At 35.8% G+C, this 27,199-nt stretch overlaps 1 protein-coding gene across 1 annotated transcript; it reads right to left on the reverse strand.

The window, feature by feature from the left end:
• Positions 1 to 405: 405 nt before the first annotated feature.
• LOC116463227 (myc target protein 1) lies at positions 406 to 27,199 on the reverse strand. Its single transcript, XM_032146240.2, has 3 exons — positions 27,049 to 27,199; positions 6,479 to 6,990; positions 406 to 1,926 (listed from the first exon to the last, which is right to left on the reverse strand). The coding sequence occupies exons 1-2, from the start codon at positions 27,098 to 27,100 to the stop codon at positions 6,479 to 6,481; spliced, it is 564 nt and encodes a 187-aa protein (XP_032002131.2). The 5' UTR covers positions 27,101 to 27,199; the 3' UTR covers positions 406 to 1,926.

The raw sequence follows: 27,199 nt of genomic DNA on the forward strand, positions 1-27,199 counted from the left end.
GTTTTTTTTTTTTTTCTACTTAGAATTCTTCATGTTCATTTTCACCAGTGAATTTCTTAGTTTCTTTCTTACAATGATTTTTCCCATTGATCCTGTGAGCTCTTTATGTAAAGGCATTAACTCCTTGTCATGCATTTTGTGAATTTTTTTCCCTCAATTTGCTCCTCAGCTTTGAACAAATACCTTAGGCTACTCCCATCATACCCTACAGTCCTATACTCTCAGATTCCCATTGACCATTTGGCTGTTTGACTTCTGTTACTTAATGGCACCCATTGCCCATTCTTCCTGCCCAATTGTAGTCAATAATCTAATTTAAGTTTCAGCCCTCTTGTTCTCTATTTTAGCTAAGCAGAGGCTTACCTATGAAGCCTGCTTTTTCCATTTATTTATTTATTTTTCTTTCAGACAGAGTCTCACTCTGTTGCCCAGGCTGGAGTGTAATGGCATGATCTTGGCTAACTGCAACCTCTGCCTTCTAGATTCAAGGGATTCTCCTGCCTCAGCCTCCCAAGTAGCTGGGATTACAGGCCCACACCACCACACCTGGCTAATTTTTGTATTTTGAGTAGAGACGCATTTCATCATGTTGGCCAGGCTGGTCTCGAATTCCTGACCTCAAGTGATCTGCCTGTCTCGGTCTACCAAAGTGCTGGGATTATAGGCGTGAGCCACCACGCCGGGCCTGAAGCCTGGTTTTTCAGTAGACTCTTCCCAGTCTTGAAGTCCCTGAGTCCCTGGCACTCTGAGAATCCCACAGTTCATAAAGGTGTCCATTTCTGCTGTAGCTTTTCAGTAGTGTCAGAGTGACAGCTATTGGCAGCAGGGATTTGTCACTGGCAGCAGTGACACCTGCTGGCCCTGCAGCTCTAGCTCCTGGTCAGGCATTTTGGAACTAGCATCTATCCTTTCCCCAACATACCCTACAAAAGCCACCACATATGCTAGTGCACTTGCATGGCCGTTCTCTATTTTACTTACACCACAATGAAGATCTCATTAAATCTGTTCTTCTAGCATGGCTTCAATTCTCAGAACCACTCTCAAGCTATAGCTACAATATTCTAAGCTCTTCTGTGGTTACAGACACAATGTCTATACCTCAAGGATGAGGGATGATCAGCATTTTACAACCACAAAGTATGGACGACTTGCTTTTCAAATCAGATTAGGCTCATACTTTGTGTCTCCCCATATCATCTCAGCACAGGGACAGAGCTACAGTGTGTGAGGCCCTGGACAAATATTTTTTGCAGGGCCTTATCTTGTATTTTAAAAATTGGTTAAAAATGTTTTACAAAATTCATGGGCACAAATGAGGTTTAGTGATCTTTCCATAATTTTTTTTTTTTTTTTGAGACTGAGTCTCATTCTGTCACCCAGGCTGGAGTGCAGTGGTGCGATCTCGGCTCACTGCAACCTCTGCCTCCTGGGTTCAAGCGATTCTCCTGCCTGAGCCTCCCAAGTAGCTGGGATTACAGGTGCCCGCCACCACGCCCGGCTAATTTTCTTTATTTTTAGTAGAGACAGGGTTTCACCATCTTGGCCAGGCTGGTCTCAAACTCCTGAACTCATGATCCACCCGCCTTGTCCTCCCAAAGTGCTGGGATTACAGGCGTGAGCCACCGCACTCAGCCTCCCTAAATATTTTAAGTGAGTTGAGTAGAAGTACTTAGATAGTTATCACCCAGAGATTCTTCATTCTGAGTTAAAGTCACCCCAGATCAGCATGTCAGTACCATTCTGGCTGTCCAGTATCATGTGATTCCATGAAAGAAATACACTCCCATCAGCAGCAGTGACCTGATTGCCAGGCTGTCCTCCTGAAACTGGGGTTCAACCACGGAGACCGCACAGATAAAAGTCCTGGAGAGCTCCTGAGACAGCTGGTTGACCTGACATGCTAGATACAGGGTCAAAGATCACCTGAAAGGGAAAGACAAAAAAACAAAAAAGTACTAGCATCCACACAGGTCTTGGTCTAGGCTCATGTGCCCTGTCCAGATGGCATTGCCAGTCCTGGCCAGTTCTACACACTGAACTGTGATTTAGAACACTTCAAAGAAGGTGTTCTGAAGTGTAGGGCCCCATGAGATATGGGTCCCACTTGCCTGGGTGAGGGTAGAACTATCCCAGTGTCTAGACTGTGAGGGTCTATTTATCATCAGTCTGTCCTTTTCTTTCTTTCTTTCTTTCTTTCTTTCTTTCTTTCTTTCTTTCTTTCTTTCTTTCTTTCTTTCTTCTTTCTTTCTTTTCTTTCTTTCTTTCTTTTCTCTTCCCTTCCTTCCTTCCTCTTTCCTTCCTTCCTTCCTTCCTTCCTCTCTCTCTCTCTCTCTTTCTTTCTTTCTTTCTGACGGAGTTTTGCTCTTCTTGCCTAGGCTGGAATGCAATTGCACATTCTTGGCTCACTGTACAGGTTCAAGCGATTCTCCTACCTCAGCCTCCTGAGTAGCTGGGATTACAGGCATCCACCACCACGCCTGGCTAATTTTGTATTTTTAGTAGACAGGGTTTCTCCGTGTTGGTCAGGCTGGTCTCGAACTCCCAACCTCAGGTGATCTGCCCGCCTCAGCCTCCCAAAGTGCTGGGATTACAGGCGTGAGCCACCGTGCCCGGCCACCACTCATTCTTTGAACTGGCACTCTGGTGAATTTATTTCAAGTTGTAACATCGTAAAAATATATGAGTAATCATAAGTAATGGAAGTTTATTCAAAAGATACTGCAGCCATTTTACTCCAGATCTTTGTTATTTTAGTCTCTCCTTTCCCTTCGAGGTCTCTCAGTGGCAGTTCTCCCATTCTCTCCCTTCATCCCCACCCTCTCACGCAAAGCAGGGCAGATCTAGTTCGGTCGGTTACTCACATCTGATACGGAATGCTCTGATCCAGTCCCACAACGGCTAGTATAGCAGGCTTGGTCTCCTTACAAGTTCATCTCCATTTTTCTCAGAGAAAACTGTGTACCTGGCAGGCTCTAGGAGACTTCGTGGCCTGCCTAGTGCAAGACTCCTGATACATTTCATCAAACTGCCTTCTAAAAGGGCAACGCCAGTTTACCTTGCCACCAGAAATATGTAGGAGCACTCCCTTCTTAGTACCTTTGCCAGCAGTGAAGAGATTCATTATTTCATAAATAATTAGCTATTGTGGGCCGGGCATGGTGGCTCACACCTGTAATCTCAGTGCTTTGGGAAGCTGAGGTGGGCGGATCTCTTGAAGCCAGGAGTTTGAAACCAGCCTGGCCAACTTGGCAAATACCGTCTCTATTCAAATAATAATAATAATTAGCTAATGTGATAGAAAAAACTACTAGAGTGTTGTTTAAATGTACATGGGCACTTCCTTAGTAGTAACATGCAGTATTTTACCACAAACTTGGAAATCAATTAATTTTTCTCTTTGGTAAATTGCTTGTTTTGGTCCATTACTAATTTATCTATTCACAACTGAGTATTTTCCATATCTACTTATGTGTGCTAATCATAACTTCAAGATATTGGCCATTTTTGCCATATTTATATTAACTTAACTTCTTTCTTCTTTTTTTGTTTTTGCTTGTTTTTAGACTTTGGATAAATTTATCTTTTAACGAACAGAATTTTAAATTTTTTTAAATAATCAAAACTGTTAATATTTTCCTTTGTAATTTATTTCATCCTGTTGGCTCTTAAAAAGTGCCCCTTTTCTATTTCATAGATTTGCTAACCATTTATTTCAAATTTCCTCTATTTTTTAGGCAGGCATTATTTAAAATGCTTATTCTCTAAATAAAATAATTAAATAATTCTGTAATTATATATTTAGCAAATGAGAAAAGACTCTAAGTTCATGTTTTAAATAAATAATTTACTAATTCTTCCATCTGCATTAATTTGAAAAATCTTGTAAAATTTATTTGTGATGTTCCCTTTCTCCATTATACATTTTTATATGAAAAAGGATTTGTGTCTCAGTCCATTCATTTACAAATAGTCTAGATTAGGTTTAAATACCAAAGTAAAAAGATTTTTCTTATTCAATAAATTTTAATAAGCTCAAATTCTATAGTATAATTTTTCGTCTAATGTGTTTTCCTGATCTGAATTTTATAATTTCTTGACTCCTTGCTTTTTAGAACAGTGTTGGCATTATTTCATAAATTTTGAATAAAACTTGACATCAATTTATTTTTATTTCACAATCCACAAAACATTTCAAATTAAAGAAATACAACATTAAAAGTCTCCAGTTTTTGCTTTAATTTCACATTTCATACACTCACAATATTTAGGAAATAGTCATTTTGACTGTCTTATAACTGGGATAAGGGTGCAACAACAATCCTGCCAGATGGTTAAATGCCCCAGAGGATTTCTGCTCTTCTCTTCCTAATTTGGGAGATTTAAAGCAGTTTTTACTCCCAACATAAATTCTTGATAAAAACTGTACTCTTTGCTGATTTTTCATGTTAGACATTAAGGATGACAGGCAAGTAAAAAAAAAAAAAAATAGTCTTGATACCAAGTTAATATTCCCTTGAAATCTTACTTGGCTGCTAAATATCTTTGTTGAAAACCAACTTATAACAAATTGGTTATCCAGTTAGCTTTTTTCCTTTTTTCTTCCATTTTCTTCTTGCTCCCTCTTTCCCTCACTCGTTCCTTCTGGCATGTTTAATTAGAGAACATTTTCTACAAGCATTATTAAGAATAATTGTCCTTAAGGAATGATGGATAATAAAAGGGAAATGAAAATAATAAAGAAAATGCTACACGGAATCTCTTATTCTTGAACCATGTTCAGACACTATTAGCTGTGACCACTGCAATAGGAAATGAAAAAGAGGGTACTTTTTCACTGAAAATCCCAGTGTTCAAGGAAACAAAGAAATGGCCACATAAACTAAATATTCACAATACTGGAAATGAACCACGGACTTTTTGAGTAATACTCCAGTCAACTCATGTCCTTAAATGAGAAGGGCAGCCACAGACATCTGCCCACTGGAGCTCTCTGGTGTCCACATTTAGGGATGCATTCTTCCTTACAAGGGCGGCCACCTGTGGAAGTGGATTCTTAAATAACTGTGTGCACCAAAGACCATCTGGCATGGCTTAATCACTGTACAAAGACTCTGCAGAGAAGTTGGAATCGAGATTCGTAGAGAAGCAAACCAGGAATGACGCCTGATGATTAAGAGTCAATCCAGGAAGGAGAATTCTTCATGGGCAACATCTATTTCAATAACAAACTCTCTCCCCAGTGACTCATACTTATTTGTCGGTGAAGTTACAAAAGAAGATCACCAGAGAAAGTGCTTTCCAAGTTTCTAGATGTAAGTTTAAGAAAGAAAATTTTTCCCTTAAGAAAAATGTGAGCTTGATTTTAAACTTGAGGCTTCTTTTTAGGCCAAATGAATTGGATTTTTTCCTGTTGCTTTTCTAACAATGTAACGACAACGGTGAAGAAAAGGTAAATCATCATGTTAGTAAATCTAAAGATTTTGCCTCAAGGAAGTAGATAACTATTCTTGGGAAAAACACATAAAGAGTTTGTCCAGAAAAAATTAGTGTCAAAAATGAAACATCCAGTGACACCAAAAGAGTTCAGTTTCCTGTGCTTGAGACCCACACTTCTTATAATGATAAAATCAAAGAACTTTAAAATGTCCTATGTTCTGTCATTTTGTGCCCACATATTCCATTAAAAATCCAAGATTGGCCAGGCATGGTGGCTCATGCCTATAATTCCAGCACTTTGGGAGGCCGAGGCAGGAGGATCATTTGAGTTTAGGAGTTTGAGACCAGCCTGGGTAACATAGTGAGACTTCATCTCTACTAAAATTCAAAAAAATTTAGCCTGGTGTGGTAGTGCACCCCTGTAGTCCCAGCTACTTGGGGCACTAAGATGGGAGGATTACTTGAGCCTGGGAGATAGAGGCTGCAGTGAGTCCTGATCATGCTACTGCGACTCCAGCCTGGGCGATGGACCAAGACCCTGTCTCAAAGGAAAAAAAAAAATCCAAGATTGTAAAATGTCAATATGATTCACTTGTCATTCTAAAGAAAGTAAAATCCAAATTCCTTAGATTTTTCTTTAAAGTGACACAGTGATTTTTTTTCTCTTTCTAGTCACATTGGAAGTAAATGAGGATTGTAATCCACAAACATCTAAAGTTTTAATTTTAATCAAAATATATATAATACATCTTAGCTGATTCTTACATTAGAATCATTATTTTTAATAAGCCTCACATTGAATACAAAATGCATAAATATAAAACCCTTGGGGGAAAATATTACATTCTTTGAAACAAAAGGGAAAACATGTTTGAAGAAAATGTGTTTTACGTTGTAATGTCCAACTTGCATAACCATGTTTCAACTTGGAACTCATTAGTTATTTGGGCCATGCCCTCAAAATTCTGTTTAGCCTATTTATGATTTCATTTCAATAAAAGACAAGACAAGAAAGAAACAAAAACCAAAAGCACCCTACTCAGGAATCTGGGAATGCCTTGATGATGGACTCATAGGCAGGTGGGGGTGGTGTTGAAAGGCCCACTCGAAGACTGTTACTGGACCAGTAACCAGGACGGCTCAGACTGTGGGAAGTGCTGATGGTGGGAGAGATATTGGAAGAAGGGAGAGTCACCAGCTGACTCTCAGTTTCCACAGGAAGTGGTGGACATTGCAGAAAGGGATGGAAAGTGGAAGCTCTGAAACTTGATTTTCTTGGAAAGGAATTTGCTTGTTCCAGGGAAGCTTGTCGCTGGAAAGTGAGACTGGCCAGGCTGAGATTGCTTCGACGTTCACAGCCACTGTGGCGGTAAAATCCAGTTCTGTTGAGGCCATGGGTGTAAGAAGACCTAGATCTCCTGCTTGAACTCCACTGTGAGATGGGAGCACTAGCTCTTCTTCTTCGAGACAGACAAATGAACACAGCCCAAATAAATCCTCCAAGTACCAGCCCGATTGCCATGGATACGGTGAAGGACGTGATAAGGCCCTCTGAAACAAAGAAAACAAATTACTAAATCAATTTTAAATAGGTTTTCAACTAAAAACAAGGGTCAGCATACATACTGTAATTCATAGAATACATGATTAATTTAAACATACTTTGAATTAGGGAAATAGAAGGCAGTGTTAGGTGGATATGAACAAATAGAAGCTGATAATGCTTCCATTTATTCAAGCAGAAAGATACAAAATAACACTTTGAGCTGTGGCATTCCAGGTCACTTAACCTGTTTTATCATCTTTAAGAAATAAAAAAGTAGTCTTACTTGATGTCATTAATCTATGGCGTTTAGTTCATCCATTTTTTATAGAGTTGCAGATGTAGCCCAAAGTTGATTTCCTTTTGAGTTATAGTAGTAACTAATGTGCCAGATTGATAAAGAATTTTGTCATCACTTTAACGTTGCCTTTTCCTCTGTCTGCTTTCATCAATCACATTGATTTCTGCCACCTGCAGTCTTCATGATGCCTCACTTCCTTTGTTCTTTCTGAGATAGGAAGTGCTGGGATAGAACCATCTGGCCAGCGGACTGATTTATGTCATATTTCCTGAACTCCCAGACAGTCACCTATATCTCTGACTCTTTGATGACTTGACCTGTGCAGACTACTGGGCTCTTTCTTGTTTCCCAGGTTCCAGCTCATGCTTCTATTATGCCCTTGTAATGATGAAATTCCTGTCGCCTGAACCTCCATAGAGTCTCGGCTACATACCAGTATTCTGTAATTCATAGAACTTGTAATTTGTTCAGATTTCCCTTTCTGGGGAGAAAAATGCCTTTTCGTAATGGAAATGCTACCTTACTGCCTCTTGTAAACTAAATACATATTTTTTAATGAAACTGGGTAACTGAGTCTCCCCTCATCACACCACTTTGCAAAGAAAAATTGTGGATATTAGAAGACTCTCCCAGCCTGTTGGTCCCCCACATTTCCCCTCCATGATCTAACCTATTGTCCCTAACATTTCCCCACCATGATCTAACCCACAAGTCATGTTGGTTTCTCACTGTACCAAAGCCTGTCGTTCTCTCAAAAACTCTGTGCTTTTCCACATATGTGTCCTTATATCTGAATTCAATTTTTTAATCTTCTGTCTGGAAAACTCATTCTTCAAGCTCTACCTTCAAGTATCACATCTTCAATAAAGACTCCTACATTTCCTAGACAAAAATGAGTTACTGCTAAGTAGAAAGGTAAGCTATCATATCTAATTGCTTATCTAGGTAGTCTGTATTGAGAGAGCCATAGCCTGAAAATTAGCTGATGGGTGTTGTGAGACTAGGGAAGAGGGGGAGAAAATAGCCACAAATGTTTTGCTGTTCCTCCCATCAAGAGATAGAGTCTATTTCCCCACCCCTTGAATCTGGGCGAGCTTCATGACTTGCTTTGACGAGTAGGATGCAATGGAATTGAAGCTATACAAGTTCAAGCCTAAGCTACAAGAGGCTCAGCATCCACCCTTCCTTCTCTTGGGACCCCTGCCATTGTCAGCATATAAATGAGGCCAGACTAGCCTGCCAGATGATGAGAGACACATGGCCCAGGAACCCCTACTGCCCTAACCAAGAGCCTGCTAACTTGGACATATGAATGGCATCATCCTAGATAATTCAGATGCTAGTCAACTCACCAAATGACTGTGACACGAGCAAAGACCAGCAGAAAATACACCAAGCTGATTTCATCTCAAATTCCCAATCCACAGGATTGTGAGCTAAGCAAATTATTATTATTTTAAGCTACTGTGTTTGGGGGTGGATTGTTACATGGCAAAAGCTCTCTGATACAGGGTTCCAAACTCAGCTCTGTTCCTAATATGTTTTGTGATTTTTAGGGAATTTGTTCAGACCCACTGATTTCATTATACATGTATATAAAGGAGTTAGATTTTATGATTGCCAAGGTTCTTTTTAGCATATTGTTGTAATCTGTGATAATACGTAGACTACCTAGAATGCAGAAATAACAAAACAAACTAATGTTAATAACTACAAAGGAATAATCACTGCTGTCTAATTTTAGGATATAGTTCAGTGTCCTTCCACCATATATGGTCACATTTATCTCCTGTGGAAAAGCTACATTTATTGTGTCCTACTTTCACAATTATCTGTACAAATAGTTATATCAACATTCTCTAAAGCAATGACTTTATGCAAAGTTCCCAGGCACATTTTTTAGCATATTATGTCACTTAATCCTCAAGCATCCCAATAAAGGAAATGCTAGCGTTATTCCCATTTAATAGTTGTGGCTACTGAGAGGTAAGTAACAAGCCCATAGTCCCACACCTGGTGAAGGTCAAGTGAGGATTTGAGACCAAAGCATCTTAATTAATAGCTAAATTGCTCATTTATTTTCTAAGTGTAAGGTAAGAAAATATTAATCTAAAATGAAAATGAGCAATATAAACTGCATAAAAATTGGTCGATTCAATACCAGAATATCTTGTAGCCTGTTATGAACAGAAATAGTTGAGAGAATGGTGGTTAAATAATATTGTGTGTTCTACAGATACATTTCCGTGAATCAATAGCCTTTAGTGGAGACTTTTAAATATCAACAAGTTCAGCTATGGACTCATAGAAATAGAGTTTCAGCTAAAACAAGCTCTTGAAAATGTGTTGGACATAAATTCCTCATTTTATAGATATTGAAACAGAAGCTAAGGTTTATGTGGTAGAATTAACACTTGATTTATTGTAATAATTAATTGGCAATATCACTGGTTAGAGAACTATTAGTTACACTCGTGTATGATATAAATGAGAAGACAAATACTCAAATTTACAAAGTATATGTCCTTATATTGTGTGTAAATGTACCTAACCACTACTAGAGTCTGACTGAAGATGCTAAATATCTCAGTATATAAGCAGGCATAATAGATAAAATTTAAAAAGAGATATTTCTTTGATTTCAGCAAAATGGAGTTAAACCAGAATCTGAAAGGAGAAAATATATTCAGTTACTCAATGAAAGCATTTAAAGGTTACAAGAGTCCTTATACATGGTCTCTGTGTATGCCCTTTGAGCCGCTCACCTTCTGACAAATCAGATATTCCCAATATAAATCTTATTCATAGTGGAATAATAGCAAACTTTAGACTCGAGAAAAAAATAGAAACTATTTAAATACACAATCAATGAAAAATAATTTCTTGTCAATTATTGAGATTGAGGCCAGGCGCAGTGGCTCATGCCTATAATCCCAGCACATTGCGAGGCCAAGGTGAGAGGATCGCTTGAGCCCAGACCAGCCTGGGTGACATAATGGGAACTGTCTCTATAAAAAGTAAAAATAAATTAATTAAATAAACTACAGCGATTGAGTATATTAGCAAAAACAACAAAAATACATGGAGTGAGAAATATATTTATATTTCAGATGACTGTTTTATTTCCAAAATATATTATTGTTCTGATGTAAGAAAACTAGGATAATATCCAAACTCTAATGGACAAGTTATTATAGAATATATTGGACCATCACACTCTTCTTAAATGACAAGTTTCAGTTTGGGAAGTAAAAAGATTATTTTTGTGGCACTAAAACTATAACAATATTTCCATGAGAGGAATTTGACAACAAACCTATTTAAAATGATCTGTGGCTTGGTAATACTTTGATTTGATACTGTAAACCTATTGTCTGTGCCCAAAATTTGGAGAAATGACTTAAAATATCATCAAATATTGGGTTATATAGATATCCAAAAAGGATTAAATAATGAATTTAAAATGTACGTGAGAATCATAATAATAATATATACACACGATAATAGGCTATTTAAATTTTGAATGAGTATAAAGTAGGATAAGATGGGGGTGCAACAGAAATTATAAAAATTACAAAAACATTGCTTTTGATATGGATTTGTTTAATTTTTGCTCAGTAGAGTACGCATATCATGAAAATGACTTCTTAATCCATAAAGTCAGTAAAATACACACTTTAGAAATTGTGTTGTCTGTTTTCATGGTGCTGATAAAGACATACCTGAGACTGGGCAATTTACAAAAGAAAGAGGTTTAACTGGACTTACATTTCCACATGGCTGGGGAGGCCTCACAATCCTGGTGGAAGACAAGCAGGTGCAAGCCACATCTTGCATGGATAGCAGGAGACAAAGAGAGCTTGTGCAGGAAAACTCTCCCTTATAATAACCATCAGATCTCGTGAGACTTACTCAGTATCACGAGAACAGCACAGGAAATTCCTGCCCCCATGATTCAATTACCTCCCACCGGGTCCCTCCCACAACATGTGGGAATTCAAAATAAGATTTGGGTGGGGACACAGCCAAACCATATCAGAAATCATTGCACTAATTCTTATACCTTGCAGAATATTAAAACACCTACAAATAATACTGCTGACAGAAGAATTTCTAAGACTTCCTGAGATATATGGTAAAATGCTTATCTATCTTCTTAAGCTCCCTTAAGTCCAAACAGCAAAGGCAAATGTAGAAATGCAGAAAGGCAATGAGAAAGAGATGTTGAGTCAAGTAACAGGGGTGGTCTTTCATACACATTTTTTTCATTTAATTATAGTTAATGATTTTTCTGACCTGCCCACACTAGAATTTAGAAACTGTGTGATGAAAGCAGCATCTACTAGTCATACAGCTTTAAATTTTCATATATGTAATTCCATTCTGGCAGACTTTTGACAATGTATTTTGGAAGCCTTTTTTAAAACCTAGTGTAGAAGAAAATGTAACTGAAAAAAAAGACATTGGCAAAGATATTGCTTTTTAAAAAATGATATGCCTTCTTACTTCTCAACAATCTTAGGAAAAGAAAAATGAGCCATAATCTTTCTTCTTATAATTGCAATATAATGCAACTTAGGAGACCAAATGATTACTTTTAAAAATGTAACTTTCCTTTTGAAAGCAGAAGGAAAAAACTCTAACATTTGTAAGGTATGCCATATAAATTAAATATATGTCATCTTAATTTGTAATACGTACCTACAAAACTAGCAAGCAGATGGCACATAACAAGCCTCAATGAACACTGGCTCTTACTGCTAATAGCTGTGTAATTTCCTCAAGTCATTTGACCCTTCTTGGCCTGATAATAACAGCCACGTTCGTGTCTTCCAATTTTAATGTTGTAATATTAAGTATGACTTTTAGTAAATATAATCAATACCTCAGATTCCATCCACTCATATTAAAATTTAGTAGAGTTCACCATCTAGTGGCCTTGAGTTGAATCATTCCAATTCTGAAAGTGATTTGATCAGTGACGGCAGAATGAAACATTGTTTAAAACATTCAAAAACCCTTTGCAGTTGTAAGAATCATAAGTTCAACGTTCACCAAAGCAGACCATGAAGTCCTTGGTATCGTAGAGTATATAGGAGAGTGGTTCAGGCAATAGAACTACTTTTGACAAAAAGGATTTTTAGGGAGAATAATATTTAGGGCATAGAAATTTGATTGATTATAATAATTTAAACAGCCAAGGAGTATTTTCCATTATATCTCATCTGCCAGAACATCTTATTGGATCTGTTTTCACAAACAAAAAAAAAAATGCAGAATTCAACTTCTCACTACCCACTCTGCGACTTCACTGATCTAAGTGGCCACATTCCCACATCTGTGACCTGGAATATGGTCTTCCTGCATCTGTCCTTGCCATGTCCCTCACACCCCAACAATGTGCTCAATGCAGTAGTCAGAGAGAACATTTTAAAATGTAAGTCAAATCATATCACTCTTCCATTCTAAATCCTCCACTTCTCCCAGAATAAAAGCAAATGCCTAAGAATGTCCTAAAAGACCCTACTTGATAGGCTCCCAATTATCTGAGCCCATCTCCTCTACTCTTCCTCTGGGTCACTCAGCTCTGTCTGCACTTCCCTCACCATTCCTTAAGTACATCAGATGGGCTGGCTCCTGACTTAGGGCCCATCCCTGGTTGTAATCTGTTCCTAAAATTATTTCCTCAGCTATCTGTATGGTTAATTTCAGGTCTTTTGTTCATATGTAACTTTCTCATTGAGGCCTACCCTGGCTGCTCTACCTAAAATGACACCCTGTCCCACCTCTGAATCCTAAATGGAACTTGTTTTTCTTTTTTCCTTCCTGGTTAATGGAAACTACATTCATTAATTTATACTCTTTAAGAAAATGTGAATGAATTGCATAAGCATTATGAGCTGAAAATGTCATTATATTTGAAAGACAGGAGGATAACATATATCTGGAATGCTTAAAAAAGCTTCATGGAAAAAATAAATTGTAGATGCCTTTTTGTGAATGGTAGTGGTCAAATAAACAAAAGGCTTGGAGATTTGAAAGTAGTTTTGATCAAAATTATAAAGCACAAGCCATATTCTGAATATAATTAGTTAACAGTATTGCTAGAGGTGAGGGCAAATTCAAAAGTATCAAGGTAGCACACCCCTTTCTGTATATGATAGACTAACATGTATCAAACCACTGAGAGCAAGCATACAATGGAGAATAAAATATTTTCTTAAATTTGTTTGAAGCCATCAGAGACTTATTAAAACTGTTAAATCAAAGGAGCAAATTCCAAGAGAAAAGAAAATCTTTCATCACAATAATCTGTAAAGAGAAACAAAAATATCTGAGTAGAATGCTGTGTACTATCAGTAAGCTTAGAAAACATAAGTTGGTGTTCAGGGGCTGCCAAGGAAGTTGGACCCTAGGAAACATCCCAGAATCTGGAATTAGGCCCCCTAGGATCTACTACCTAAGATTAATGGTAAACAGGAAAAAGACCAGACCTCACAAAGATAAAAATATAGAGCAATCCCCAGCTGGACTGAGGAGATCTTCCCCTAACTGCCAGAAGGAAAGTTTTATACATATATATAAAATAGAAAGTAATATATTTAAATAAATTTATATATACCTAATGTTATTATATATATGTGTTATAAATAATAAATTACAAGTCATCTTAAGAGGCAAGACAAAGTAAACAAAAACTAAAAGAACAAATAGAAAATGGAAAAATATCTGTAAGTTATGAAGATATTTGAATTATCTGACAAAAATATTAAAATAACTTGATTAATGTGTTTAAAAAATTAACAAGTTAAAAATTTTCAGCAGAGATTGAGGCTCTATTAAGATAATTAAATAAAATATCTAATGAAAATTATAAAATGTTTTAACTGAATTCTGATAAAATTGTGAAATATCAAAACATGTGAGATGTGCCTAAAGCCATATTCATAAGAACATTTATAGCTTTATAGGTATACATTTTAAAATAACAAAGCCTAAAAAATCAATTATTTCGGTTTCCATATTAAGAAGCTAAGAAAAGATCACTAGCTGAAACATAAGTAAAGTAGCATACAGTAAATAAGAGAAAGCAGAACTTAATGAAACAGGGACAAAAAAAAAGAAAAAGAAAAAATAGAGGAAATTATCAAAGCCAGATATGAAAAAAATCTAATAAAAATTAATAAAATACTAATTGGAATGACAAGGATGGAAAGAGGAGAGAAAGAGAAAGAAGGAAAAAGAGCGGGCAGGAGCAAGAGAAAGAGACAGAGAGAAAGAGAGAAAATCACCAATATCAAGAGTAAGAAATGTGACATTAGAACAGATTATACAGGCAATAAAAACATCAAGCTAGGATTCCAAATCAGCTTTTATGAACTGACCCTTTCAAGTAATAATGACTATGAACACTGAAAACAATACAAAAAAAAATTCTACCTAAAGGCCTTAAGAATGACCAAATGCTTGTAGATACTAGAGAGGGGTTGAGACCTGGAAGAAAAGAACAGCAAGTACTAGTCAAGCTCCAGTTTTCAAAACTTTTAACCTGAGGGAAGCTTCCAGTCTGGGACAGGTAAAGCTACAGTCAAAAACCTGCACTGTTTCTGATCTTGAGAAACAAAGGACAGAGACTGTGGAAACAAGAGCTGCTAAGAATGTGAGAGGGAAATCCTGGAGAAGAGAAGGCCAGAGAGGAGAATCCCCAAATTTTATTTATAAACATTTCACATATCTTTGGTTGACTCCTGAATCACACATATACAGGACATATTACAAACAGCACTAGAGAAAAAAAATAAACTAAAGTGAGATTTAAGCTGCTGCCCAAGGGACAGGCTTTATAGGTTTCTGTAGTTGTAGTTCCACAGAGTTATTTGCCTGTGAAAATAAACTAGGGGGAAAAACATACATCATAACACTCTTCAGGGTAATACAGCAGAATCCATTCAAAATGTTCAAGATACAATATGAAATTACTTGGCACATGAAGAAACAGGAAAATGTGACCCATTCTCAAGAGAAAAGACAGTTAACAAAAACAGACTTGAAGATGACCCAGATATAATTTGCAGACAAAATTTTTAAAGCAACTCATATGTCCATGTTCAATGATTTCTTAACACTCACAATGAATAATATGATAGGAAATTTCAGCAAAGAAATAGAAACTATCAGAAATAACAAAATGGATATTCTAAAACTAAAAAAATGAGAACTAAAAAAGATTTATACCATGAGCTTAACAGTGAAATTAAAATGAGAGAGAAAAGAATCAGCCAACTTAAAGGTGTATTAATAGAACTTATCCAATCTGAAAAATGGAGAAAAATATTGGGGGGAAAAAGCAAGCCTCTAAGACTTGTGGAACTATATAAAAATATTTAACAGATGTGCAATTATAATCCCCAAAACAGAGGAAAGGGTGAATGGAGCAAAAACATTTTGAATAAATGAGGTTGAAATTTTTCAAAATTAGTGAAACAAATTAATCTACAAATCAGGAGTCTCAGTAACATCAAGCAGAATATATATAAAGAACTATGCACATCATAGTCAAACAGCTGAAGATCAAAGGTTAACAAAAAAACTTGAACACAGCCAATAATAATAATATTACATTCATAAAAGACAATTATTTGAATAACTACTCACTTTTAATAAGACACAATGATATTTTAAAGTGATTTTAAAAAGCTGTCAACTCAGAATTTTATATACAGCAAAAGTATCCCTTAAGTATAATAGTGAAATAAATACTCTTTCAGGTGAAACAGAATTGAAATTAATCACCAGCACACCTACACTAAAACGTGCTGAAGAAAATCCTTAGTCTGGGGAAAATGAAAAATGGGATCTTTAAGAAGAAATTGAGACAATCAGAAATAGTATCAGAGTAAATATAGAAGACTCTTTTCCCTCAATTTCTTTAAAATACATTTTTTTCTAGTTAGAGCAAAAATTAAAATATTTTCATATGAAATGTGTAGTTTATATAGATTTAATATGTAATAATTATAATACAAAGAATTGGGACAGGATATAAATAAATCTATTAGCTTGATTGATTGATTTAGTTTTTAAGAGATTTTGGAGACAGGGACTTACTGTGTCATCCAGGCTGGTCTCAAAGTTTTGGGCTCAAATGACCCTCCTGCCTCAGTCTCCAAGTAACCGAGACTACAGGCACACATCAATGCACTCAGCTATTAGCTTGTTTTTATATTGAAAATCTTATGCATTCTAAAATATAACTACAAATTATATTAAGCAAGATTGCAGAATTTAAGACGTACCTATAAAAATATGTTTATATACTAGCAGCAAACAACTGGAAAGTATAATTACACCATTACAATAGCATCATTAAGCATAACATACCTAGGAATCTTTTTTTACAAAATGTATGCAAGATGTCTGCACCACAAATTTTGAAATACTACTGAAAGAAATTAAAGGTCTAAAAAGTGGAGAGATATACTATATTTGTGAATTATAAGCCTCAATATTATTAAAATGCCAACTGCCCTTAAATTTATTTTTATATATAAATAAATTTATATAACTAAATCAACTAAAATTCCAATAAACAGGCTGTTTGTATTATTTTACAAATGACACTAAGTTGTATATGATGACAATACAAAGGAACAATAAAAGCAAAGCTGGAAGCATCACACAACTTGATTTTAAAATATGCTACAAAGCTATAATAGTCAAAACAGCATGGTACTGGCATTTACATAGAGATTTAGATTAATGAAACATAATAGGGAGGAAGCCCAGTAATAAATCCATGCATTTGTGACAATTGATATTTGACAACAATATCAAAAATGCACAATGGGGAAATTATTGCCTCTTCAATAAAAGGTAATGGGAAAACTGCATATCCACATGCAGAAGAATAAAATTGGACCCTTATCTCATACCACATAGAAAAATCAAGTCAAAATGGATTAAAGATACAAACCTAAGACCAGAAACCCAAAAAACTACTAGAGGACAACATAGGGAAAAACTTGATATTGATCTGGGCAATTATGTTTTTGCATATGACAGCAAAGGAAAAAAGCAAAAATAGACAAGTAGAATTGTGTCAAACTACAAAGCTTCTGCACAGTGAAGGAAATAATCAACAGAGAGAAGAGACGCCTACAGAATGAGAGAAAATATTTGCAAACCGTATATCTGATAAGAAGTTAACATCTAAAGCATATAAGAAGCTCACACAACACAAAAGCAAGAAAACAATCTGGTTAAAAATGAGCAAAGAACCTCAATAGACATCTCTCAAAAGAAGCCCCACAAATGACCAACAGGTAGATGAAAAAATGCTCAACATAACTACTCATCAGGGAAATGCAAATCAAAGCCACAATGGAATATCACCTCACACGTGCCAAAATGCCTATTATTAAAAAGACAAAAGATAATGAGTGTTGGTGAGGATGTGGAGAAAAGGAAACTGTACAGTATTGATGAAAATGTAAATTGATGCAGTCATTGTGGAAAATAGTATGAAGGTTCCTCGAAAATTAAAAATAGAACTACATAGAATTCAGCAATCCCTCCAGGTGTACATTAAAAGGAAATGAGATCAGAATCTCTAAGAGATATCTGCACTTCCATGTTCATTGCAGCATTGTCACAATAGCCAAAATACATAATCCACCTAAGTGTCCATCATCAGATGAATGGATAAATATGGTGACATATATATGCAAACACACACACACACACACACACATATATGTGGTTTCTATAATGGGAATGTTGTATTTCAGATGCTCTTAGACTTATGATGAGGTTGGATTTAGATAAATCCGTCGTACATTGAAAATACCATAAGTCAAAAATGCATATAATACCCCTAACTTACCAAACTTCATAGCTTAGCTTAGCCTACCTTAAATATGCACAGAATACTTATATTAGCCTAAAATTAGGCAAAATCATCTAACAAAATCCAGCTTTATAATAATAAAAGGTAAAATTTTTAACTTTAAACAAATTTTTATTACACAAAAGTTGTCACATAATTGGATATTTCTCTACTTTGTACACGATTATTCTCTCCACAGAAAGGCTGCTTAACTTCTCATCTGGTGGTGGCAAGCACCAAAATCCTGATTTTAACAGAATAGTAGTAAAAATACTTCAGTGATTTAAGTTGAAAGCAGCACATTGTACATGGCTCTTGTACCCAGTATCAGGAATATACAAATGTCTTTTTATTCAAAAATACAAAATAACATGAACAATGTAGGCATGAACAATGACAGCAGTAAACCGTTATATATTTTGTCAACTGTAACCAGTAACTGATGGTTACAATGATTTCTTAAACATCAGCCAGCCTTTCCTTCATTTTCTCCAACTGACTTCTCTGAAGTTATTGGTGAGGAACACTGCCTTGGGCTTCCTGTCACAGTTCATTAATAAAGGTAAAGCACTATTCTAGGAGTTAGAACATGCCACCTCTCATACCACCTCCCATTCCACCCATTGCACCCATTCCAGGGTCCTTCTCTTCTTTAGGAATTTCTGTGACTACAACTTCTGCTGTAGTTAACAGAGAGGCCACACCAGCAGCATCCGATAAAGCAGCTCTCACAACCTTTGTTGGGTCAATAATTGCTTTTTCCACCATATTCACAAAATCTCTGACCATAGCATCATAACCAACTTCTGAGGAACTTTGCATAATTTTCTCAACTATCGAAGATCTTTCAACACTTGCATTCTTAGCAATGGTCATTACTGGAATTTTGAGTGTTCTTTTAATAATTTCTATACCAATTGTTTTATCTTAATCAGCTGGAGTCTATGAGTCCAAGGCTGGAATGCACCAAAGCAAGGGAAAATTTTATAATAATAATAAATTAAAATAATAAACATTAAAGATCAAAATTCAAAATACAGTTTCTACTGAATGTGTATCACTTTCATATCATCATAAAGTCAAAAAATTGTAAGTTGAACTATCATAAGTCAGGGACCATCTGTATACAATAAGTGAATGTTATTATTCAGCATTAAAAAAAAATCCTGTCATTTTCAGCAACCTAGATGAGCCTGGAGGACATTACGCTAAGTGAAATAAACCAGGCACAGAAGGACAAATACAGCCAGCCTCCAACTTACCATGGTTGGATTTGGGATGTTTTGGCTACGATGGTACAAAAGCCATAAGCATTCAGTAGAAACTGTACTTCCAGTACCCATATGACCATTTTGTTTTTCACTTTCAGTATAGTGTTCAACAAACTACATGAGCTATTCAACATTTTTTAATGAAATAGGCCTGGTGTTAGATGATTTTGCTCAACTGAAGGCTAATGTAAGTGTTCTGAGCACATTTAAGTTAGGCTATGCTAAGCTATGATGTTCAGTAGTTTAGCTCTAGTAAATACAGTTTCAACCTGATATTTTCAACTTACAATGAGTTTGTCTGGATATAACCCCATCGTAAGTGGATGAGCATCTGTACTGCATGATTGCACTTATTTGTGGAATGTAAAAAAGAGGAAGTTATAAAAGCAGAGAAGAGAATTATGATTGCCAGTGGTTTGGGGGTGAGGGAAAAAGGGAGATGCTGAGCAAAAAAATGCAGTTTCAGTTGCACAGGAGCTTGGAGCCCTAACATACAACATAGTGACTGTAGTTATGAAATTATTTCTTATACTTGAAATTGGCCAAAAAAGTAGATCTTAGATATTTTTACCACCAGAAATAAAGCTAACTACCTGAGGTGATGGTTGTATTAATTAGCTTGATTGTGGTAATCATTTTACAATATATATGTATATCAAAATATGTTGTATACCTTAAATATATTGTTTTTATTTGCCAATTATACCTCAATAAAGCCTGGGAGTGAGAAAATACAAAAGGTCACAAAAAGCCAAAGTAATCTTGAAAGAGAAAAACAGTTAATAATATATTGTATAGTTTCAAATAACTAGAAGATATTTTGAATGTTCTTGCACAAACAAATAATAAATGTTTGCAGTGATGGATGTGCTGATTACCCTGATTTGATCATTACACATTGTATACTTGTTTTGATGTTTCACTCTGTACCCCATAAGTATGTACAATTATGTGATAAAAATTGTTTAAAAAATAAAAAGGAGAACAAAGTTGGAAGATTTATGTAACTTTAAGACTTACTATAAAAACCAACAAATGAAACAGAATGGAGATCTCAGCAACAGGCTTACACTTACATGACCATTTGATTTTCAACAAAGGTGCCAAAGGACTTGAATAGAGAAAGTCTTGGCTGGAAACAGTGGCTCAGGCCTGTAATCCCAGCACTTTGGGAGGCCAAGGTGGGCAAATCACTTGAGCCCAGGAGTTTGAGACCAGTCTGGGCAACATGGCAAAGCCTCGTCTCTACAAATACAAAAAGAAAAAAATTAGCCTGGTGTGGTGGCATACACCCGTAGTCCCAGCTACATGGGAGGCTGAGGTGGGATGATCACTTGAGCCCAGGAAGTTGAAGCTGCAGTGAGCTGTGATTGCACCACTGCACTCCACCCGCATGACAGAGTGAGACCCTGTCTCAAAAATAAAATAAATAAAATAAAATAAAATAAAATAAAAAACAAAATATTTTCAAGAAATTGTGCAGAAAAAGCTGGCTATCAATATGAAAACAATCCCTCAATTTCTACACTATATGCAAAAATTTAATTTGAAGTGGACAATTATGGATCCTAAATATGAAAGCTAAAATGTTAAAGTCTTAAAGCCTTTAGACTGGGAGGGGGCATTTGGAAACTTTTTGGGCCAGTGATTATGTATCTTGATTGGGCTTTGGGTTACTCAAGCGTGTATGTCAAAATTCAACAAATGTTCTGTTATGATTTGTACACTTGATTTTTATTCACCTTATATGTTTCATTGTATGTAAATTTGACTTTAAAACAAAAAGAGTTGTAAAACATAATTGACTTCCTGTTAATGATATGCATACTAAAGTAATTAGGGGGAACTGTATTGATGTCTTTAGTTTACTTTGAAATATATTGACTAATAGAATGACAAAGAAAATGAGTATTATAAAAATGTTACGGATAGAATTCAGATGGTAAGGTATATGGGTGTTCACTGTAGAATTCTTCAAATATTTATGTATGTTTGAACATTTTCATAATAAAATGTTGAAAAACTAATGAGAATGGCATAAACAACATTTAAGCAATATATTTTGAAATTTAATTCAAATGGGCAAATTCCTAGAAAACACAAACTCCCTTAACTAACAGAATTGATAGAAAATCTGAGTAGTTCACCATTGTTAAAGAAATGGAATGTGCCATTTAAAACCCTCCAATTGAAAATACTACATACAGTTACAATAAGGAATTTTCCCAAGCACTTAAACAATAAACAATGCCATCTTATACAAACTTTTCCCAGTAATAGAAAAGTAGGGGAAACGTCCCAATTTGTTTTACAAGGCTTGCCTAACATTGATACCTGACAAAGCTATCAGAGAAATGACAGTTATAGGCCACTTTCTCTCATGAATTTAGATGCAGAAGTTTGAGGTCAGGCATGTATTAAAAAGTCCAGTCTTATGGGCTCCATCTCACATCTATTGAATCATAATCTCTGAGCATGGAGTCCAGTGAGAGATGAGTTTTCATAATTCTTAGTAATTCTGATGCATTTTGAAGACAAGCATTTGTAAATGTTTGTTTTTCAAACTTTCTAGGTAACTGAGATAGGGAAACTAATGAATAGACTCTTAATATGCAACACAGACATTTCTTTTTAAAATACAAATTGAAAAAGTGAATTTGAGAAATAGTATTTGTTTCCAAATTTGGGGAAGATATAGTGGAAATTCTTGGGACATAAGCCCAGGCCATAAACCTGTTCCCCTCTTAACTTCTTTGGGAACATCCTATGCCCGTCTGCTGGGGTGGTCCTTAAGAGCCATATTTTTCTACAGGCCAAAGAACAGTATTTGCTGCTAGTAGCTAGGGATCCCTCCTCTTGACAGCACTTGATCCCCAACAAATCAGTTCATAACCCTGCATCTCATCAATTACCTTAGAGAGAATTAAGTCTGTTAGCAAGGATGCATAGAAAAAAGAAAAGTCAATGCTTCACATTTAAATTACTAAATTTTTTTTAAACGTATAGAATAAATACTAGTTTGAAAGCCAACATTTTTATTGCAATAGTTGGATCTTTCAAAATAGAAAAGACTGCTTTGAGTTTTTTTGCTTTGGTTCAGTTTCTAAATGCTAAGAGCCTAAAGGACTTAAGAACATAACTTGTTATCATAAACAGTATAGGAAAGAATAAACCATGGCCTGTGAGTCAATTTCCATGCATCCAAAGAGGAGGAGCTTTGGGGAGACAAAGAGAAGAGCTATATAGAATTTGACCTGTAAGGGTTTTGGAGAAGGGAAACATCACTCTCCATCCCTCCCTGTGATGAGCTACAGATTGATTAGGGAATCCCAGAGGAACTGGTACTCATTTCCAGCTTCCTGGGAAAGATGGCAAGCTGCTCGGAGAACCCCTGGGTATCTGAAGGGCAGATAAGAAAGTGAGGTAGGGAGTAGGGGGCATGGTGTTATTGCATCCAGGCCAAGGGCACTTGATGTAGCCCAACCTCCTAAGGAAGGTTCCTGCAGCTCTAGGGTTATGGGACAATATTGAAAATTGTTCTGTGCCATTGAGACAGATGGAGAAGTACCTGAATAAGGGCCAGTAGACCAGAGGGATTTACAGAAAGGAAAAGCCATGCTGTTAGCTAATATTACACAGATCATGTGAGCCAGATTTTATAGTAGGAGATTTTGGCAGTGAAAATCAGAAAAAGGGCAATGTCTCAAAAGCTGATGAGAAATACATGTCAGTAGATGTCAGCAGAGGCCAGAACTTGATCAAGCACCAAAGGTCCCCTCTCTCCAATACACAGAATATAATCCCTCCACCCCTCCACCCATCCACACACCCTCTCCAACCTTAAAGAAAATTCCCAAAGGGAGGAATATGGAGAGATTATAAATCACTGGATTGCAAGTGATCAGGTTAAATTAGATCAAACTTTTACACTGACATTCAAAATCTTGCAGAAATCTGGCTCCAACCTGCCTTACCAACTATGTCCCTGAAACAACCACACACACACTCTCTAGGCAAGCCGTTCGTTTCTCCACAAACATGCCTGGGTGTTTTTACTTCTGCATATTTGCTGGTGACATTTTTCCTGAGCTCCCCAAACCTCTTGAAATGCCTTATTTGTGTCACTGACTCCTAACACATTGCCTAATATGGTCAGTGAACGCTTCTGAGTGAACTAATGAACTGAATGAGAATGAGTTGATGAGGGAAAAAAATGAATGACTAGAATGTCCTTCTTAGAATTATCTCCCTGTCTGAAATTTATCTTTCTAAGAACAGATAGCACCTCATTTTTTTTCTGAGAATGATTTAGGGATTATTTCTGCCATATATTGGTTTTTGGTTTTTTTGTTTTTGTTTTTTTTGTTTTTTGTTTTTTTGAGACAGAGTCTTGCTCTGTCACCCAGGCTGGAGTGCAGAGGCGCGATCTCAGCTCGCTGCAAGCTCCACCTCCTGGGTTCACACCATTCTCCTGCCTCAGCCTCCCGAGTAGCTGGGACTACAGGCGCCCGCCACCACGCCCGGCCAATTTTTTTAAATATTTTTAGTAGAGACAAGGTTTCACCATGTTAGCCAGGATGGTCTCGATCTCCTGACCTCGTGATCCGCACGCCTCGGCCTCCCAAAGTGCTGGGATTACAGGCTTGAGCCACCGCGCCCGGCTTATATTGTTTTAACTCATCTTATCAACCATTGCTGTTTTATCATATGTTATCTTGTATTATTCCACAACTATATAGGTTTGTATGTGCATATGTATAGACGCATAACTGCCTCCAAGAGCGTAATCCTTTTGAGACAGACATTGTACTTTTGGTGAGAATTAAGTGAATAAATGCAAACTCCTGCAACCATATCTTCCCCCAACTTTTCACAATGCTAGCCATAAGGAAAAAAATGCAGAATAAGACAGCAGAAACAACCAAAACCACGTCTTCCACAGGACTCTCAAGTACTAAGGGAATAACTGAGTTCAGTATTTGTCTCCTATTGCCTTAGAGGAGGACATGGCAAATTTTCACGGGCCAGGTTTCCTGAAGCTTTTATGGGAATGTTTATAGAGAAAGTAAGTGCATTAAACAAAGCAAAAATAGGGAGTGGAAGGTGATAGTCTGCATCTGTGTTGTCACTTTCAGGCTAACTTTGTTGCCAACCCTTGCACTTAAATGCTTGCACACCTTTAGGAAGTTTTAGTGGATGATAGCTATGAAAATGCAAGCTGTTGTTTTGGTAATAACCCGATATTATGCCATCATTCAGCGCTCATTAAAGTAAACCATAAAAGTTATATTGGGAAAACAACTTTTTCTGTACCTTAAAGTGTGCTACGTCTGAGCAATTTATACGGTTCAATGTACAAGTTTTCCTTTTCTAAGCTATTTTTCTTTATTTTTCAAATTCAATGTGCCAAGCAGATGACTGATTTTGGAAGCAATAACAATGCATTACACTGCATTGTACAAGATTCTCAAAATAATATTTTTGGGAGTCAGTGGTCAAAATAGACATCAATTTAGATACAAAAAAGCAATGGAAATTTAAAAGATTGACATTTATATTTCAGGGAATGTATACATTTTATATGTTTATATTTTTATTCACATTTTATACTTCATATTTTTACCCCAGAAGCAATAATACAATCTTTTATATATTTTCCTAAAATCATCTAACATTACATCTGCTCTCCGTATTTCCATTGGCTTTGTTAATGTTTATCAATGTAACACTCCCCTTTCTGGTTTTCATTATTTTCATCTAATTTTCATTACAGTCACATAACAACAGAAAGGAAAAACTAGTATTTGTCTTTGAAATAATAGGTTTTAATTCCCTCTTAAGCACAGATTTCCATATTAAAAATATCTAAATTTTCAGAATCAATAGGTGGACTCCAACTAAACATTCTCTTATTAATATCAAGTTTATTTTAATGTTTTAGTCAGTGAATAATGATTTGTTTTTTTAAGCAAAGCTTAAATTTAATTTTGAATGGCTCGAAAAAAATAGATTGGCTTCTACATATTAATTTTTGCAAAAACTACTTTACTTTTGAATAATTTATACAGATAACATTTTTATAATGATGAATTAGATTTAGACAGACTCTAGCTCTTTTTCAGTGTGTATTTAGCACTTATTTTCTCTGTGAGGACAGCAAATAATATTTCAACAAGCATATAATCAGACATCCACAATTCAAAGCCTTCTGTCTAGTGCTAGCTACCTAAAATAACCCATTACCAAAGCCTTTCTTTACAATGTACTAGGATAATCTATTTTCTTCTTCTTAATTTTGTTACATAAATTTATTAGGAGCTCACCAATATCCTTCCTTTTCAGTCTTCCAGCAAACATAAATGTAGGTGAGAAAAAAAGAATGAGTTAATTCTTTTTTTTCTTATGCTGAATTTTTAATATCTTTTAAAACCAATAAATATATGTCCCCATATTTTTCATCTAAGAAAGCACATAGGTTAAAGGACTGGAGTGAATTCTTTTCATGCAGATTTCTGTGATGGTAGACATACAGATTGCTGGGAAAAGTCGGCCACTACTGCTCACTGTTTATGTGAACGTTTCCAAAACCCCACCTTGAATCACAGCAGAAAGTCTGAATTGTTCACTGAGAGGATTAAAAACTTGTTCTGGGCATATAAACAGATCTGTTCATATATACTATTTTCTTCATTAAAGTGTTTTTCTGAATTTAATTTAAATTGCCTCCTTTAATATAAAAATTTCCCTGAACCCAAGAGTATATGTCAACTTCCCATGTGAGCCCTTCTTCTTTGTTCCTCTAACCTGGAGCAACTGAGTTTTGACCTCAGCACAGTCCCATTGTCAACATCAGGGAACACTTGACTGTTAGCTGTGGCTGGACTCAGACAAAAAATACTCCAAAAAATACTTTTATATTGTTCTGTCCCCCCGCCCCCCGTGATAGAATTCCATTGAATGTTACACATGATGTTATTTCCACTTAATCTTTTCTACTATAGTTTTCTCAAATTTCATATTATTCCATATTTTATTTGTTATACTCTAAAGTCATTCATTTATTTTACCTGTGTTTTTGCACTTTAAATTCACTCATTTAAGTACAGATGTTATTAGGATTCACTTTGGAAATTAAAGCATATAACATTCACAACATAAGTGAAAATAGCCTCTATGGAAAATCTCGGTTTCATAAAATAAAATATACAATCTATAACCTTCAAACAAATGAAAGTTCATTTTTCCGACACAATCTACATGCCATATTCTAAGCAGGAATTACCTCCACGTTATGTTTTTTATTTTTATCCTCATTATTTCCTAATCATATTTTGTGACACTAGCCAAAATCTGTACTTAATACCCAGATTCTTCTTGAATATCTTCATAGAACACTATAAAGACATATAAAATATAAGTATATATTTATATCTATAAATATATTTCTGCTAAACGCATGAAATAGATTTCTGTTAATAAACATGAAAAGTTTAAGTAATCACGTTATAGTAAACAAAATGTCTCAGAGATTTTCAATGTTTTAATAATCACGCAGTGCATTTCTTACATCCTAATTTTAAATTTTAAACAGTAGAAGAAAATACCTTACCCCAAAAGTTTTCTGGCCATGGACTCCCTAAACTTGTTGTGTTATTAGCCATAATATCCACAAGAAATAGAAGAAAGAGAAGAAAAAGAGAAAGAAAAACCAGTATGTCGAAAAAAAGCAGTTTGATTCTATCTTTGTAGTACAGCAGGAG

The sequence above is a fragment of the Hylobates moloch genome, unplaced genomic scaffold, assembly GCF_009828535.3.
Source record: "Hylobates moloch isolate HMO894 unplaced genomic scaffold, HMol_V3 SCAFFOLD_29, whole genome shotgun sequence".
Taxonomy (NCBI): Eukaryota; Metazoa; Chordata; class Mammalia; order Primates; family Hylobatidae; genus Hylobates; species Hylobates moloch.